The sequence below is a fragment of the Patagioenas fasciata genome, chromosome 1 (genome assembly GCF_037038585.1).
Source record: "Patagioenas fasciata isolate bPatFas1 chromosome 1, bPatFas1.hap1, whole genome shotgun sequence".
In the NCBI taxonomy this organism is placed as follows: Eukaryota; Metazoa; Chordata; class Aves; order Columbiformes; family Columbidae; genus Patagioenas; species Patagioenas fasciata.
The window spans coordinates 72216632-72230790 of NC_092520.1; the positions used below are offsets into that span (position 1 = coordinate 72216632).

The 14159-nt window shown below is 38.2% G+C and overlaps 1 protein-coding gene across 5 annotated transcripts in view; it reads left to right on the top strand.

Moving 5' to 3' along the window:
• The window catches only part of SENP7 (SUMO specific peptidase 7), a 41216-nt gene extending 27900 nt beyond the window's left edge, over positions 1-13316 (top strand). For all 5 annotated transcript variants that reach the window (XM_065829371.2, XM_065829369.2, XM_065829370.2 and 2 more), the window contains 10 exons: positions 854-987; positions 2281-2397; positions 3930-4049; positions 5656-5748; positions 6574-6785; positions 7202-7254; positions 7586-7623; positions 7850-7918; positions 8405-8555; positions 10650-13316. In XM_065829371.2, coding sequence (XP_065685443.2) covers positions 854-987; positions 2281-2397; positions 3930-4049; positions 5656-5748; positions 6574-6785; positions 7202-7254; positions 7586-7623; positions 7850-7918; positions 8405-8555; positions 10650-10787 — 1125 coding nt within the window. In that variant the 3' untranslated portion in view covers positions 10788-13316. The remainder of the gene's footprint in view (positions 1-853; positions 988-2280; positions 2398-3929; positions 4050-5655; positions 5749-6573; positions 6786-7201; positions 7255-7585; positions 7624-7849; positions 7919-8404; positions 8556-10649) is intronic.
• Positions 13317-14159: the final 843 nt, after the last annotated feature.

Sequence of the window (14159 nt, forward strand, 5' to 3'; positions counted from 1 at the left end):
AATACTGAAGTTTTAGGTTGACTCATGGTTGTGCATTCTTAGAACCACAGGGATTTCCTGCCTGTGTGGTGTATCCAGGACAGCAAGTTGGGAGTTAATCAAGTAATGAGTGATGGAGCCATTTTTCAGCTGAGCTGGAAGTTAAGGGGTGCAGCAGAAGAGGAGCTGTGTGTCTTGCTTGTTCCAGGCACCTCTAGGCATTCTTGTCGTGGTTCCACAGGTTGAAATGTTAAATGATTCCTAAGGCTGCTGGGGAGGTAGGGCTGTGCAAATTAATGTGTTAATACACCTCTCTCTGAGGACTAAATGTCTTAACCCAACGCCACATTATTGTTGCTTCAGAAATGACGTGTACTTCTTCCCATCACTAAAAAGCACGGAGACAACAGATGAATCTGGCTGTGAAACTGGGAATTTAAAACTTCAGCCAGCCAGTTCAAATCTCTATAATATATATAATTTTTAGACAAATAGTTAAGAGCTAGATTTTCAGAGTTTCCAAGCATACACAGCTAGTAGTAAGACAATCCAATACTTGCCTCTGTCCTTTCAGATCCTGTTTCTTCTCAAAACCAATTATTTGTCAGATGGCTGAATAAGGCTTGAACAGTTTTAGAGAGAGGTTATGAACAGATGAAGGCCTGTCCTAATGTTATAAGGAACATAACATTTTTATTGTCTGAGCAGTGGCACATTTGCTTAAATACTGAGATTTATACTTCTGCTCTCCAGGAAGATTCTTCTTTAGTGATGCAGGACACTCCTGTGGGCTTCAGACTTGGCTTTTGTGTGTGCTGTTTTATGTGTCTAGTTGTGTAATGCTTTTTACTATTGTTTGGTTTTTCTCTGGTAGGATTCAAAACCAAAAGTGACAAGGCCCAGTTATGCCCTTGCAAATAAGCAGAATAGTGGTTGCTATTCTATCTCTCTGTCCTCTGCACTGAATGAAGAATGGAAAGAAGTAAGAGAAACTGGAGCAGTTAAGAAGTAAGTACATTTCTTAATAATGAGAAGGTGAAAACAAAACAAATCATATAAACAAATTGCTGAAATAAAAGCCCTGTCTTGGCTGGCATTCTCTAGTTGATTTGAAAGTGTTGTGTGAAGGGTGCTCTAGAAATCTAAAATATTACCAGATATGAATGTAGTTATTCCTCTTTCTATCTTAATAGTTAAGAGACAAAATGGATGTATTACAGGAGGACAGAAAATGTCTCAGAAATTAGAGAATACCCGAACTGTGAATACAGACTCATATCATGGATGCATCAGGGGGAGGGTGGGGATCTCATGGCCTCTGTGAGTGTCCAAGTCCGTATCACAGCAAAATTATTGCTAACTTAAGCTGAGCCTTTTTAAAATCTAAACCTTGTTTTCTTTCACTGCTCTGTCACACTCCATCTATTTATGACTAGGTTAGTTATGACTAGGTTAGTTATGACTAGGTTAGTTATGACTAGGTTAGTTATGACTAGGTTAGTTATGACTAGGTTAGTTATGACTAGGTTAGTACAGGATATTAGACATTAGAAAGACATTAGAAAAGACATTAGAAAGTGAGAACACACAAATGTGTAATGCAGCAAGATACTAGAAAAGCGCTGGTACTTCTAGTACAGGAAATATTAGTGAAGTAGATTGCCCTTAAGAACTCTTGCCTTTTACCATCACTATTTTTACTGGCAGTATGGCAGTTAGTTTTGTTTCTGTTTAAGAGATTTTCTGCAAAAGCAAAAATGCTTAGTTCATGGTTCCAGTTAAATGATATGGTTGTTAATTTAGACCTTTTAAAATACTTTTTAAATATTAGCATTAGAGGTAACTTGGGCACTTTCAAACCACTTACAAGTACATATGTTGCATGGTCTGTAAAGCCAAGTTTCCGTAGTGGAAATGTGGGAGTCCTTATTGGAGTCTTAATGAACAGAAAATCACTGTTCATTTGTACTGTTTGAGAATATGTCCCCTAGTATTTCTTCCTATTTTATATAGCCATTTTGCAATTATTTTATTAGAAAAACCAAGGTGAAAGTAAAAAATAATCTATTTTTCAAAAGTTTTCACAGAATTTCAATGTTCAGTGGGGTGCATACTTCTTTTGTAACCCTTAAGTATTGGAGTAAGAATTGGTAAGGGACTTCTGAATTAGTCAACAGTTTGAAGAACTACCATTCTTAATGGGTTTTCTAGAAAACCATCTACATTTGGAACAACCATGCGAAGAAGACAGACATGTAAACCAAAGTTTGTCACTGTTATAATGTGATGTGTGTTTTCTAGTTTAATTGTTTATCCAGCCCCACCTGCAAAAGGAGGACTGGGAGTTACAAGAGAAGACCTAGAGTGCTTAGAATATGGAGAGTTTCTCAATGATGTCATCATTGATTTCTATCTTAAGTAAGTAATCACAGCCTTAATTGTGCTCACTCTTCTTTTAGGGACCTGGTCTGGTCACCAAATGTGATACACCTTTAGAAATAAGAGGGTGATGAGTTTGCAAAGTGTTTTGTTTTATTTTGTTTTTTTTTCTTCTAAAGCTTTTGTGTATTCTCACCAGTTTCATTTGTTTCAGTTTCATTCTTCTCCTCCCTCTAAAGAACTGTGATATAATCCAGACAGAATAGCTGGGGGGAAAAAAGCCTCTTGGTGACCTCACAGAATAGAAAGTGCTGGGCAGTTTTAAGCAGGCAGTTGAACAAAGTAAGAGGTTCTGTACTAGGTAGTTTATTTACTAAGTTTGCATGAAGTGGGGCATCCTCTGCTATTCTGTGTAAGAGTTAGGAATTATGACCCACAGCTCCTGCAGAAAGGAACATAGCTAATACTTCTTGAGGAAGTTGTGCTTGGCTTACCTGCTTCATGCCATCTTGCTAAAGCTGCCTGTGAAAACAAGTTTTCCAGAACTAGTGTTGTGGCCCCCATTCCCTAAACCTGAGGTTTATTTTCCCTCTGCTGACTGAAACCTAAGCAGAATTCTGGCTCTTTTGAAGGTTGCAAGAATTCTATTTTTGCTTGGAATCCAGTGTGGCTGTGGTAACTGTGAGCAATAGGAGGCCAGTTAAAACTTCTTGTCTAGAGGAGTGGGAAAGGGAAACATGTACCAGGGTGTTTCAGTGTAGTTTTACAGCAAAGCCACTCGTAATTTGCTCTGAACTAGAAATAAATCATACGTTGTAGTCCTCTGAATAGCTGTAGCTTCATCTTACCAGAAACAGATGATCTTAATAAAGGGATGTAATGCAATTATTGCAGCCCTCTGCTGTTCAAATTTGTTAGACTTCCCACATTCTCAGTTTTCATTCTCTTGCAAGCTGTGTCATGTATGACTGTATTGCCTAAGTCATCAGGTGAAACTGGAGGCACGTTGTGTAGGATGACTGCAATTTTGAGAGCTTTGGCCTTCAGGGATGACAGAATAAACACTGAAGCTGATGGTTGTAGTAAAATGATCAACAGTAAAATCATACAGAATGAGGACCTGTAGAATATTTGTCTCAACTTTCATACGCATAACCTATAGAAGTAAAATGGAGAAGTTATCGTACCGAACTGTTATATGCTTTTAATATATGCAGGAGTATAATGCTCTGTAGGCTTATACTTGGTTAGGTTTTCTAGCCTCTCTGAATTGGAAGGGCTAGAAACCTTCTCTAAAAATAAATTCAGAAGCACTAATACTGAGCATAAATCTAAGATAATAAATAACTGCATTCTTAGTTGCTTGGCTGTTACATACTTTGATGTCCAGCCATATGCGTATTGAAAATAAAGTAGAGAGAAAAGTTCGGCATGGTTGGTGGCTGCAAAGGCAACAAACAGTAAGCATAAGCTGAGTATGATAAATCATTAAAATATTTGTTCTTTTTTTTATCAGTGATGGTACTTTCTATAAAAGGAGTTTAACAATTCCCTTCTTTCTTCTTTGGTAGGTACCTGTTGTTGGAGAAGGTGCCAAAACATCTTGCTGATCGTACCCACATTTTTAGTAGTTTCTTCTATAAGTGCCTGACCAGGACAGAAAAAAACTCTGAGGGGGATCTCAAAGTTTCGTAAGTTCATTTAAGATACCATTCTGACTAGAAATAAACGATCTGTTGTTGCCATTTGGAAGTTCTGCAGATCATCTCCTAATTAGCACATAAAATAGTGTTCTCCAAAGGCTTACGGGTTAAATGTTGTAACTCACAATTTAAGCATACTGGTGGTTTTCATTAAAAACTACATGTTATTCATACCGAATATGAACGAAAATGTTACTACCTTTCTCCAACTTTGTCTGAATCTTTACTTCTGACAATTATTTTTGTATTTTGATGTTTTTATTATAAACTCAGAGTTTTGCAAGGTATGCATCATTTTAAGAAATTGCACTTCTAAAAACATTTTTAGATTTACTATGTATTTCATTTTACATATTGGTAAAAAGTTATTATCCAAATTTTTAGGAAGAAAATTTTTCATATGCACCAAGTTTACACCTTTGTTTTTTAACACTTAAGCACACTGGAGTTGGAGAGTTTCACGAAATGGTATCAGTAAGAGCTCAAGAACCCTGGGTTTTGCTTCTGAGGTTTTTCTTGGATAAATTGATAGTAGAATATTGGGCTCTGTGCTGTTGTAAATGAAATTAATCTCAACTGATGTAGCTACTTAATTTAAAAGTCCTTTGCTTCTCTTTCTTCACACTGCTTAGGCAGCAGGTTGAGAAAGGCTCTTCTGTAGGTGCTTTCACACAAAATCACAGAATGTTAGGGATTGGAAGGGACCTCGAAAGATCCCAAGCTGCTAACATGCTTTTCCCTTTAAGTTCCCAAAGCTTCTAGAGTCGTGTAGCAGAGGAAGTTTGTAGCAAGCCTTCATTTAATGCTGGCCCATGCAGACTCCCAGAGCAGCTTGTATATCGTTCCCCGCTCCTTTTCTCCCATTCCTCCTACACTGAAGTTATGTTTCTTGGTCACAGATGAGGATGGAATCAGAAAGGTCATAGGGATGTCTCCCGAGTAGAGTGAATTTTGCTTTCAGATCATATGAACCGTTGGTTTGTATTTCAACTTGTGCAAACTAAGAAAGTCGAAAACCTAAATTTAGGTTTCTTATTAAATTCTTGTTACTCTCACAGTATCCTGTGTTCATGTTTTATGTCTGTAGGTCTGGAAATTAAATGTGTTCTAGCATTTCAAGCTTAGGACTAGAGGGAACCTGTGTCAGTTGTAGCCTTGCTACAGATGTGTTACATGACCCTGTGCAAGACATTTAGCTTTTTCCTTCAGGAAATAATGTTGTTTAGAGAGGCCTTCAGAAGTGGTTTAATTAATGGATGTTTGTAAATTGCTATAGATCTGTTTTTACAGTGGCTGGTGTTCAGATGAGTTTTTTGCATTTAGTGCAGTAAATAATAATTACTGGAGAAATAACTGTAAGAAATCCTTTCAAATTGGTGGATGACTTTTTCCAGAAAAGTTTTAGATGGTTTGGAAAATGCTTGTTAGTCACTTGAATTTAATGGTGTGCTCATTTATTCTTCTCTCTGTTGGAGAAATTTCAAGAGTAAATGAAAACCCATTGAGGGATTGGGAAGATATAGGAGTGCTAATTGGTGTACCTTGCTTTAACTAAAAAGAACAAATCCGAACATCTGTTATTTGGTTTCTGTAGACAAGCACAGAAAAGACACAGGAGAGTAAGAACATGGACTCGTCGTATAAACATCTTCAGTAAAGACTACATCTTTGTGCCTGTGAACGAGGAGTAAGTCTATGTATTTTCAACACCTTTTCAGATATTTAAAGATTTAAATTAATGTTGTGGTGATAAAAAGATTTATGGCTGTAAACTTGGATTATTGGAAATGAACACATTAGATGTTGAAGAAGTAACAGATGTGGAATGAGTGATTTTGAGTCTCTTCAAAAATGAAACCTTGTATTTAGCTGTCTTCAGTAAACTTCAGTTTTTGTTTTACTGAAAATGGCTTTTATGTATTTTTCAAAATAATTTGTATGTCATTATGATGATTCCTATGTACTTAAGTAGTATTTCTATAAAGAAATAACAGCAACTCATAGTGTTAATGGATCAGGAGTAGTGTAATACTTCCATGGTCTCTGCCTTGGCCTAGTTGAATAACTGACCTGCACATGGAAACTCCAGTAAAACTGAATAGTCATTGAGAGTTACATATGCAAAACAGCTACAGAAAGCGATAAGGCTAGACACATGCTTATACCCTCAGCTATATTCAAAACTGGGATTGCCATCACAGATTATTTTATTACTTTGTATTTTTTTAACAGTGTGGGATGGGTGGTCACATACTGATCAGTTGATGTGGTGGGGTGGTGGTTGTTGTTTTTAAAGGAATTGATACTTCCTTTGCTGTTATGCCACAATGCAAAGTAAAAAAATGAGAGTATTAGTATGAGATGCCAGGAGGGAACACGGCAATGATGGTTATGTGTCACAAAACAGACGTCCATGAACTCTCGATGTTATAAAAACTTTTCATATCCTTTTCCTAACCAAATGTTGCAGTGTTTTGACATTTTTTCCCCCCCTCTCCCCACTGCTGGGCAGGTCTCACTGGTACGTTGCAGTTATCTGTTTTCCTTGGTTAGAAGAACCTGTGTATGAGGAGTGTCCTCATCAGAATTCATTATATCACCAGCCTCAACAGTCTCCACTTCAGTCAGAGAGAGAGAAGACTAGAACTGGTTCAGTGTTGGCCTTTCCTGGTAACTGCAAGGATGAAGAAAAAATGGATGCTAACAGAAGTTTATTCTCAAAAGGTGGGTAATCTACAAGAAAATTGTGTCAAGTCATTTACAGTTCTAATAGCATCTTAATCCTTGAAAGAGAGATATGATGTCTTACAAAGTATCTTTCTTGTCATGATTGATGCAATATGTTTTTGTATTACCATGCATAACAAGAACTGCACTGCATTCTTCTTGTCCACAACTCTCAAATACTGGAAGGGACATATAAAATCAGTGGCTCAAATCCCATAATGAATGGAAAGTTCTTTGATTTCAGTAAGAATTTTACCACAAGGGAAGGCCCTCATGAATGCTCAGAATGGAAGCAAAATTAGTTTAGACTTCACTGTTGTATTTTGAATACTGATAATAATGAATTTGAAAATTAAAATATTTCAGTTGCAAAATATATTTTTAAGACTTTTTAATTTGCTCTTTTCTGCTAGGTGGCAATGAAATTGCTACTGCTGCTTCAGACCTGGATTCAGGTATTTCTAAAGTAAGTGCCTCTTTATACTGACAGAGGAAACAGGTATTACTCTATTTCTGAAGGCTCTTGAGACATGACCATGATTCTGTATCATTTTTTTGCAGCAACTGTCAATGTTTCTGTGACCTGCAGCATGTGCAAGACACTTTGAATTAGCCTAAAGTCCTCCTTTGCTTGCTTATGTTGACTTTGCTGTGCTTTCATGTGTTTTAAAAAAATATTTATTAGTTTCTTCATTTCTGAAGTGGGACTCTCTCTGGCTTTACCTTTACATCTATGAAGACATTTGAGTTTATAATTATAGGGTTTTTAACATTATTTTTATTTTCTCCTCTCCTAGATCTCCATAAGTAATTCCAAAAGGCAGATTTGTAAAAGGTACGTTTCTGTTTTCCTACTAATATTGTATCATTAAATTATATTAAGAAATTCTGCAGTGATTCAGTTATTTGTTGTAAAGCCACAGCTGTAGGAACTTGTCCATTTTTTCCATGTTTGTTCGGATATTGATGCTCTTGTTAAGCTATATTCAAACAAAATATTTGCTTGGTTGTTGGTGATGAAAGACTAAAATGATTTTTTTGTTTGCTTTTGTTGTGTATAGGCCTTGTATACTCATCTTAGATTCTTTGAAAGCTGGTTCTGTGCAGAAAACAGTTCAGGTTTTGAGAGAGTAAGTAGCTACAGTTTCTATTTATTACAAAGAAATGCTGCTGGTTGTATTTCTATGTTCAAAATACTTTTATCTAGAATGATATACATTTCTAATACTAAACGAAAATCCATTAGGAGCCACAACAATGAAAATTGTAATAGCAATACAGAGGCTTGAGGGAAAAACCTGTTTTTGTTCTGCAGGCCTGTAGTTAAGCTGTTAGGATACCAGGACATTTTAAAATCTTGAAGAAACTCAGCACAAATAACTGTTTTTAAATAATGTCATGCATCTTCCTGGTTTGTATGTTGCATATTATGTGGTAGGGATGCAACAGAATATTGGATAGTGGACATTGTGTTGTTCCTTGTATTAGTTTCTTTGACAGATTCTGGGAAAAAAATTGGTGGAAGCTATTTTAGCTTTTTGGTCAGTAGTATGACAAAAAGCATTGCGCTTGGAAGTTATGTCTCAAGTATTTAATCTGTTTGCTTTCTTGTGTAGGTACCTTGAAGTGGAATGGGAAGCTAAACGAAAAACGCATCGAGAATTCAATAAATCAACAATGATGGACCTGTATCCCAGAGTGCCTAAACAAAACAACAGCAGTGATTGCGGGGTTTATTTGTTGCAATATGTGGAAAGTTTCTTGCAGGTACAAATGGAAACCTTCCCCTTTCCCCAAAATGATGTTAAACCCAAGAAAACTATTTCTGACAGAAGTAACCAGACACAAAAACCTGTGATGCTCAGCCTCAAAAGTGTCAAAGCAACTTGAGGAAGAGGAGATAAACCATGTTCTTCAAGTAGTGGCAGGGGTCTTTGTGTCTGAAGCACAGACAGTTTCTTATTTGTGTTTGTTGGCAAACATTTCTGACCTTGTAGCTTAATGTTGCTTTTATGTGGGCACATGCAATATCCCTAGCTATTTGGGTGTATTGCGAGTCTAGTTTACACATTTATGACCTACAGATGTTACAAAGGCATCTATTCTGTGCATCTCTTCTTGTAGCCTTTAAAACTTGGGTCAGCTTGTGCATTGGGCTTTGAGTGGCTCTGCAGGCAGCAGCTTCTGCAGAGAGAGAGAGGGAGGTGGGAATCCTGAAAAGGGAATTTACTGAGCTAAGGGAGCCTCTGTTTCCTCTTCAGCACATGCCTTTAAACACCTGCAGTTGCTGAGCTTCAGGGGCTGTCTTTTAGGGTGTCCTCAGCTCTCCCTCCCACTAATCAGTGCACTGCCATCTTGCTCTGCCCCTTGAATGGCTCTGCTTGCTTGGTGCTTACACGTGTTAGGACGACTAGTGCCAGCAGCTTGAGGAAGGTGATCCTTCCCCTCTTAGCACTGTGTCCAGTTCTGGTCTCCCCAGTACAAGAGAGAGATGGTGCTATTGGAGCAAGTCCAGCAAAGGGTCACAAAGATGATTAAGGTACTGGAGCATCTCTCCTATGAGGAAAGGTTGAGAGAGCTGGGACTCTGAGAGAAGGCTCAGGGGCATCCTACCGATGTGTACAAATAGCTGAAGGGAGGGTGCGAAATGGACAGAGCCCTCTCTTTTCAGTGCCCAGCAATAGGACAAGAGGCAGTGGATGCAAACTGAAACACAGGAGGTTCCCTCTGAACATCAGGAATTTTTTTTGTTTTTGTTGTTGTGTTTTTGTGGTGGTGTGTTTTTTTTTGCTGTGAGAGTGACCAAGTACTGGTGCAGTTTACTCAGAGATGTTGTGGGGTGTCGCTCCTTGGAGATATTCAAAAGCTGTCTGGACATGGACCTGGCAACCAGTTCTAGGTGGCCCTGCTTGAACAGGGTGCTTGGACCAGGTGACCTTCTGAAGTTCCTTCAACCCTCAACTGTTCTGTGATTCCATGATAGATGGGTTGAGCTTTTGTGTAGGTGGAAAATGAAATTATTTCCCAGTGCTTTTGAACTGCCTATTCTCTAACAGTGGGGTCATGTTCTGCTTGCAGAAGCAAGGCCAGGACAAAGTGATTGTAACTTGTCCTAAACATACCATGGCTCATTGACTGCAAATGAGGATGTGTTTTTCACTTCACTTTTTCAATTTATCATATACTACTTTATTAAAAGGAAGGAGAAAGTGAAATGTATGCATGACAAAAGAATGAAGAGAGAAAGAGGAAAAAAAATTGACTTTGTCAAATCAGATGTGGTGTTGTGGTCTTACTGCCAAAGCTGACAGCATCTCTCAGACATTTCCATTTGCTGTCCTCTTCTTTCTGAGTTCTCCCCTTCTCATGTCCTGCTCAGACTGCCAGCAGTGTTCTTGCTTCTTTGTTGTCTTCTGTCAGACAGACCAGCTCATGACAGAAAAACACATGCTGGAGGCACCAAAACCTCAGCACGCTTAACTGCTGCATGCTTGATCCTTTCCTAGAGTGTGATTCTACATGGGTGTTTTGTGACCAAAGTGCATGTCCCTTGTAAGATACTAAGAGTATGTCCAAAGGTGTTGAATACATTGACTCTGCCTTGAATATGTGCTCATACTGATGTATCTTAAAGAGAAGTGCTGATAACCTGTTTGCTGTTTACCATGACTATCTTGCGGTGAGGGTATGTGTAAATGGGATTACCATGGAGGAGCTGAAATTTGACTTTGAAGCCTGTTACTGTCTCATGGAGACTTGTTTGTGCCTCCTTTGTCTCAGCAGCAATGGTGGGGTTTGAAATTATTTTCAAAGGTTGCTTTAGGAAATTTATGCTGTAATTATTCCTTTTTCTGTTACCAGAATCCCATAGTTAACTTTGAACAGCCGTTGCATCTGGAGGACTGGTTCCCTCGTCAGCTGATCAGAAGCAAAAGAGAAGAAATTCGAGACCTGATCTTGCAACTACACTTTCAACAGCATAGCGGCAGCAGCAGCTAATCTAATAATCTGGACCTGGCAAAGAACATTGCCATATAAAGTAACTGGAACTCTGCATAGCACCACAAGAAGTATTTTGTTTGTTCATTGAGTTTTGCCTGGAGAAAAGGAGGCTGAGGGGAGACCTTATTGCTGTCTACAACTACCTGACAGGAGGTTGTAGCATGGAGAGTGTTGGTCTATTCTCCCAAGTAGCAAGTGGTTGAACAAGAGGAAATGGCCTCAAATTGTGACAGGGAAGGTTCGGGTTGGATAGTAGGAAAAAATTCTTCACGGAAAGGGCTGTTAGATATTGGAACGGGCTGCCCAGGGAAGTGGTGGAGTCACCATCTCTGGAGGTGTTTAAAAGGAGTTTAGATGAGATTCTTATGGACATAGTTCAGTGCTAGAGTTAGGTTATGGTTGGACTCCACGATCCTGAGGGTCTCTTCCAACTGAAATGATTCTATGATTCTGTTTATTTAAAGAATTTTTTTCATTTGGGTTGTGCAGTCGTAGAATGCAGTTGTGGTGCAGAAAGGAGAAGGTTGTAAATAAAAGTGTAAATAGGTAAGTTAAAGCTAATACATATGGACTGCTAATTGATTCTTTACTTGGCATATAAAAGCTGTGTACAGTATGTGCCACAAGGAGGTAAAAATATTTCAGTCTTCTGGACCATGTTCTTTACAATCCTATATGTACATGGATTATCATGTAGGAGTCAGGCCTGAAGACAGGATTTTGACCCTATAGTGTGCCTCTTTCGATTTTGCAGCTTATGTGGGTAGAATGAATACTGTGTATTCAAGCCCAAGCTGGATGGGGGTTTGAGCACCCTAGTCTAGTGGAAGGTGTCTCTGCCCAAGACAGGGAGGTTGGAACTAGATGATCTTTAAGGTTCCTCCAAACCCAAACTATTCTGTTACTCTCTTGTTTTAATTTAAGAATATAAGATTGACTCTTGTTAAAGATGTATTTTTTGTTTTGTTTCTGATTATACACAGAAGTAGTCTGCATGTGTCAGAAAACTCTGCGAGGACTTGAGGCTGCTGAGATTGATGATTTTTGTTTTGTTTTTTTTTCTCCTCACTAGATTTTTTCATCATAAAAATTTACTTCCATGACTGGAAGACATTTGCTTGAGAGTGACCACTGAAATGTTTTAAAGTCAAGAGTGGATTTTTTTTTTAAGTATTTTTATGTGTTTTTTTTTTCTTACCAGAATTTAGAAGAAATCTTAACTTTCAAAGTACATACCAATGTAATATATGTAGGTATTAGATTTTTAATCCTATTCACCTTATTTTGGGGAGTTATTCCTGTAAATCTTATGGCATCACCTGCATCAGAAAGGCAAGCAGGTTGTTGCTTAACAACCTCAAAATTTTGAGGTGTTTTACTGAAAAATAAGGCCATTTTCATTCAAAAAGATTGTCAAGTTATATATAATATATATTTAAGATATGTAATTTACATTGCTCAGGAGAATTCAGCAAAGACGCCTGATTATTTGAGCGTTTGAACTCGTACTTGATTTGATAAACTAGCACAAGTTTATTGTTGCCATAATATGTATTTATGTAGTTTTTTCTCAGTGATCACATAAAACTTTAATAATGTTTTGACATGCACTTTTTTCTGTAGTTACTGCACAGTAGGAGGTGACTGTTTTAAAGAGGATGCTTTCTCCTGTTCCCTGCTGTAAGTAAACAAGTGTCATCACACCCTTCAGAAGGACTGTGTGTCAGATAACCACAAAAATCACCTGCGTCATAAATGCATCTACAAGACCAGAGCTCTTAAAGCTGGAAGTAGGCTAGAGAGTTAAAATAAAAATTGAGGGCAGCCCAAAGATTTGAACATTTTTCTGGCCCTGCAGAGTTCTCAGGGCCCCTTCCTTCAAGACAAGTCTGAAACCTAGCATTTGGAAAATACAGTTATTTCTTCAGGTTCTGTGCAGTCATCCAAAAAAACCCCACCATTGTTTCTCAAACCAGGAAGCATTCTATCTGAAGAAGAGAGGCAGTTTTAAACCAAAATACCTTTGAGAGCAGTTACCTTCTGTATAGCTGTGAGCAGCCTAGTGCAATCATTGTGTGTTTTTTGTCTTTGTTGCTACTTTAATTCTGTAGTTTGTCACCACCCTCCCACCAGCACCTGTCCCCCTCATGACAGAGGTTTTGAGACTTTCATCATCTAAATCACAACATCAGCATTACTTACAGGCATAATCTGTATATTTCTTGTAAAACAGATGAAAGATAAAATGCAGAAATGTGTGCCCTTTCTCTGCACCTTTTTATTGATTAATATTTTTGGTGTTCCCTTAAGAACAATAATTTGGTCTTTTTCTTATGGTGAAGTTAGTTTTTATCATAAAGTAATTTGTTATTTTCTAGAGTGACTGGTTTATAGATATTTAAAAGCAAAAGTCATGTATAAACTTTTCTAAATTGGTTTTATAACATTAAAGGATTGCCTTAGTAAATTTGTTAGATATGTGGTATGAGAATGCCAATACATTTGATATTAAAATTATCTCCAGAAGTTGCTGAATGTGATTGTTGCCGTTCTTTTTCCCAGCTGCCACAAATAGCTAGTGAGCTAAGCGTAAGGTAGGCCACTTTACTATTGTTAAGTTATATACACAGTATGTGTCCTTATCCCAAATTTGTGCTAAAGTGATGATTTGTTTTCCAGTCCTTATGAAGGCATGCAGCTAGTTCGCAGCTTCCTGTGGCAGACAGCTGCTTTTTGTCTCGAGAGCCTTACAGTTGTTTTCTGTAATTAAGCTCACAGTCTTGGCAGCCTGAATGACAAGCCTGGGAAATGCTGGGGTCCACCTGCTGCATCTCAGTGACAACCAATGATAGGACAAGTGGTAATGGGTATAAACTGGGACACAAAAGGTTCCACTTATATTTGAGAAGAAACTTCTTCTCAATGAGGGTGACAGAGCACTGGAACAGGCTGCCCAGGGCAGCTGTGGAGTCTCCTACTCTGGAGGCATTCAAGACCTGCCTGGACGCCTTCCTGTGTAACCTCATCTCAGTGTTCCTGCTCCGGCAGGTGGATTGGACTAGATGATCTTTCAAGGTCCCTTCTAGTCCCTAACGTTCTGTGATTCTGTGAACTCCACCCCATTCCAGCCATTTGCATTCAACAGGTATGTGGTGAATGCTAGGAAGTATCTGTGGAAAAACTCCAGATACCTTCGTGGTTCTTTTTTATTTGCTAGAATTCTCCCCAAAGAGAAGTTTTAACATATATAAGGCACCAGGCTGACTCAGGGACTTCTCTGCATATCTCCTGCATCTCGATTTCCTGTGTTAATCCCTGTTTAACTGAGATGGTGGAGTGACGTGATACTTCATAGCAAACCCATCTTTG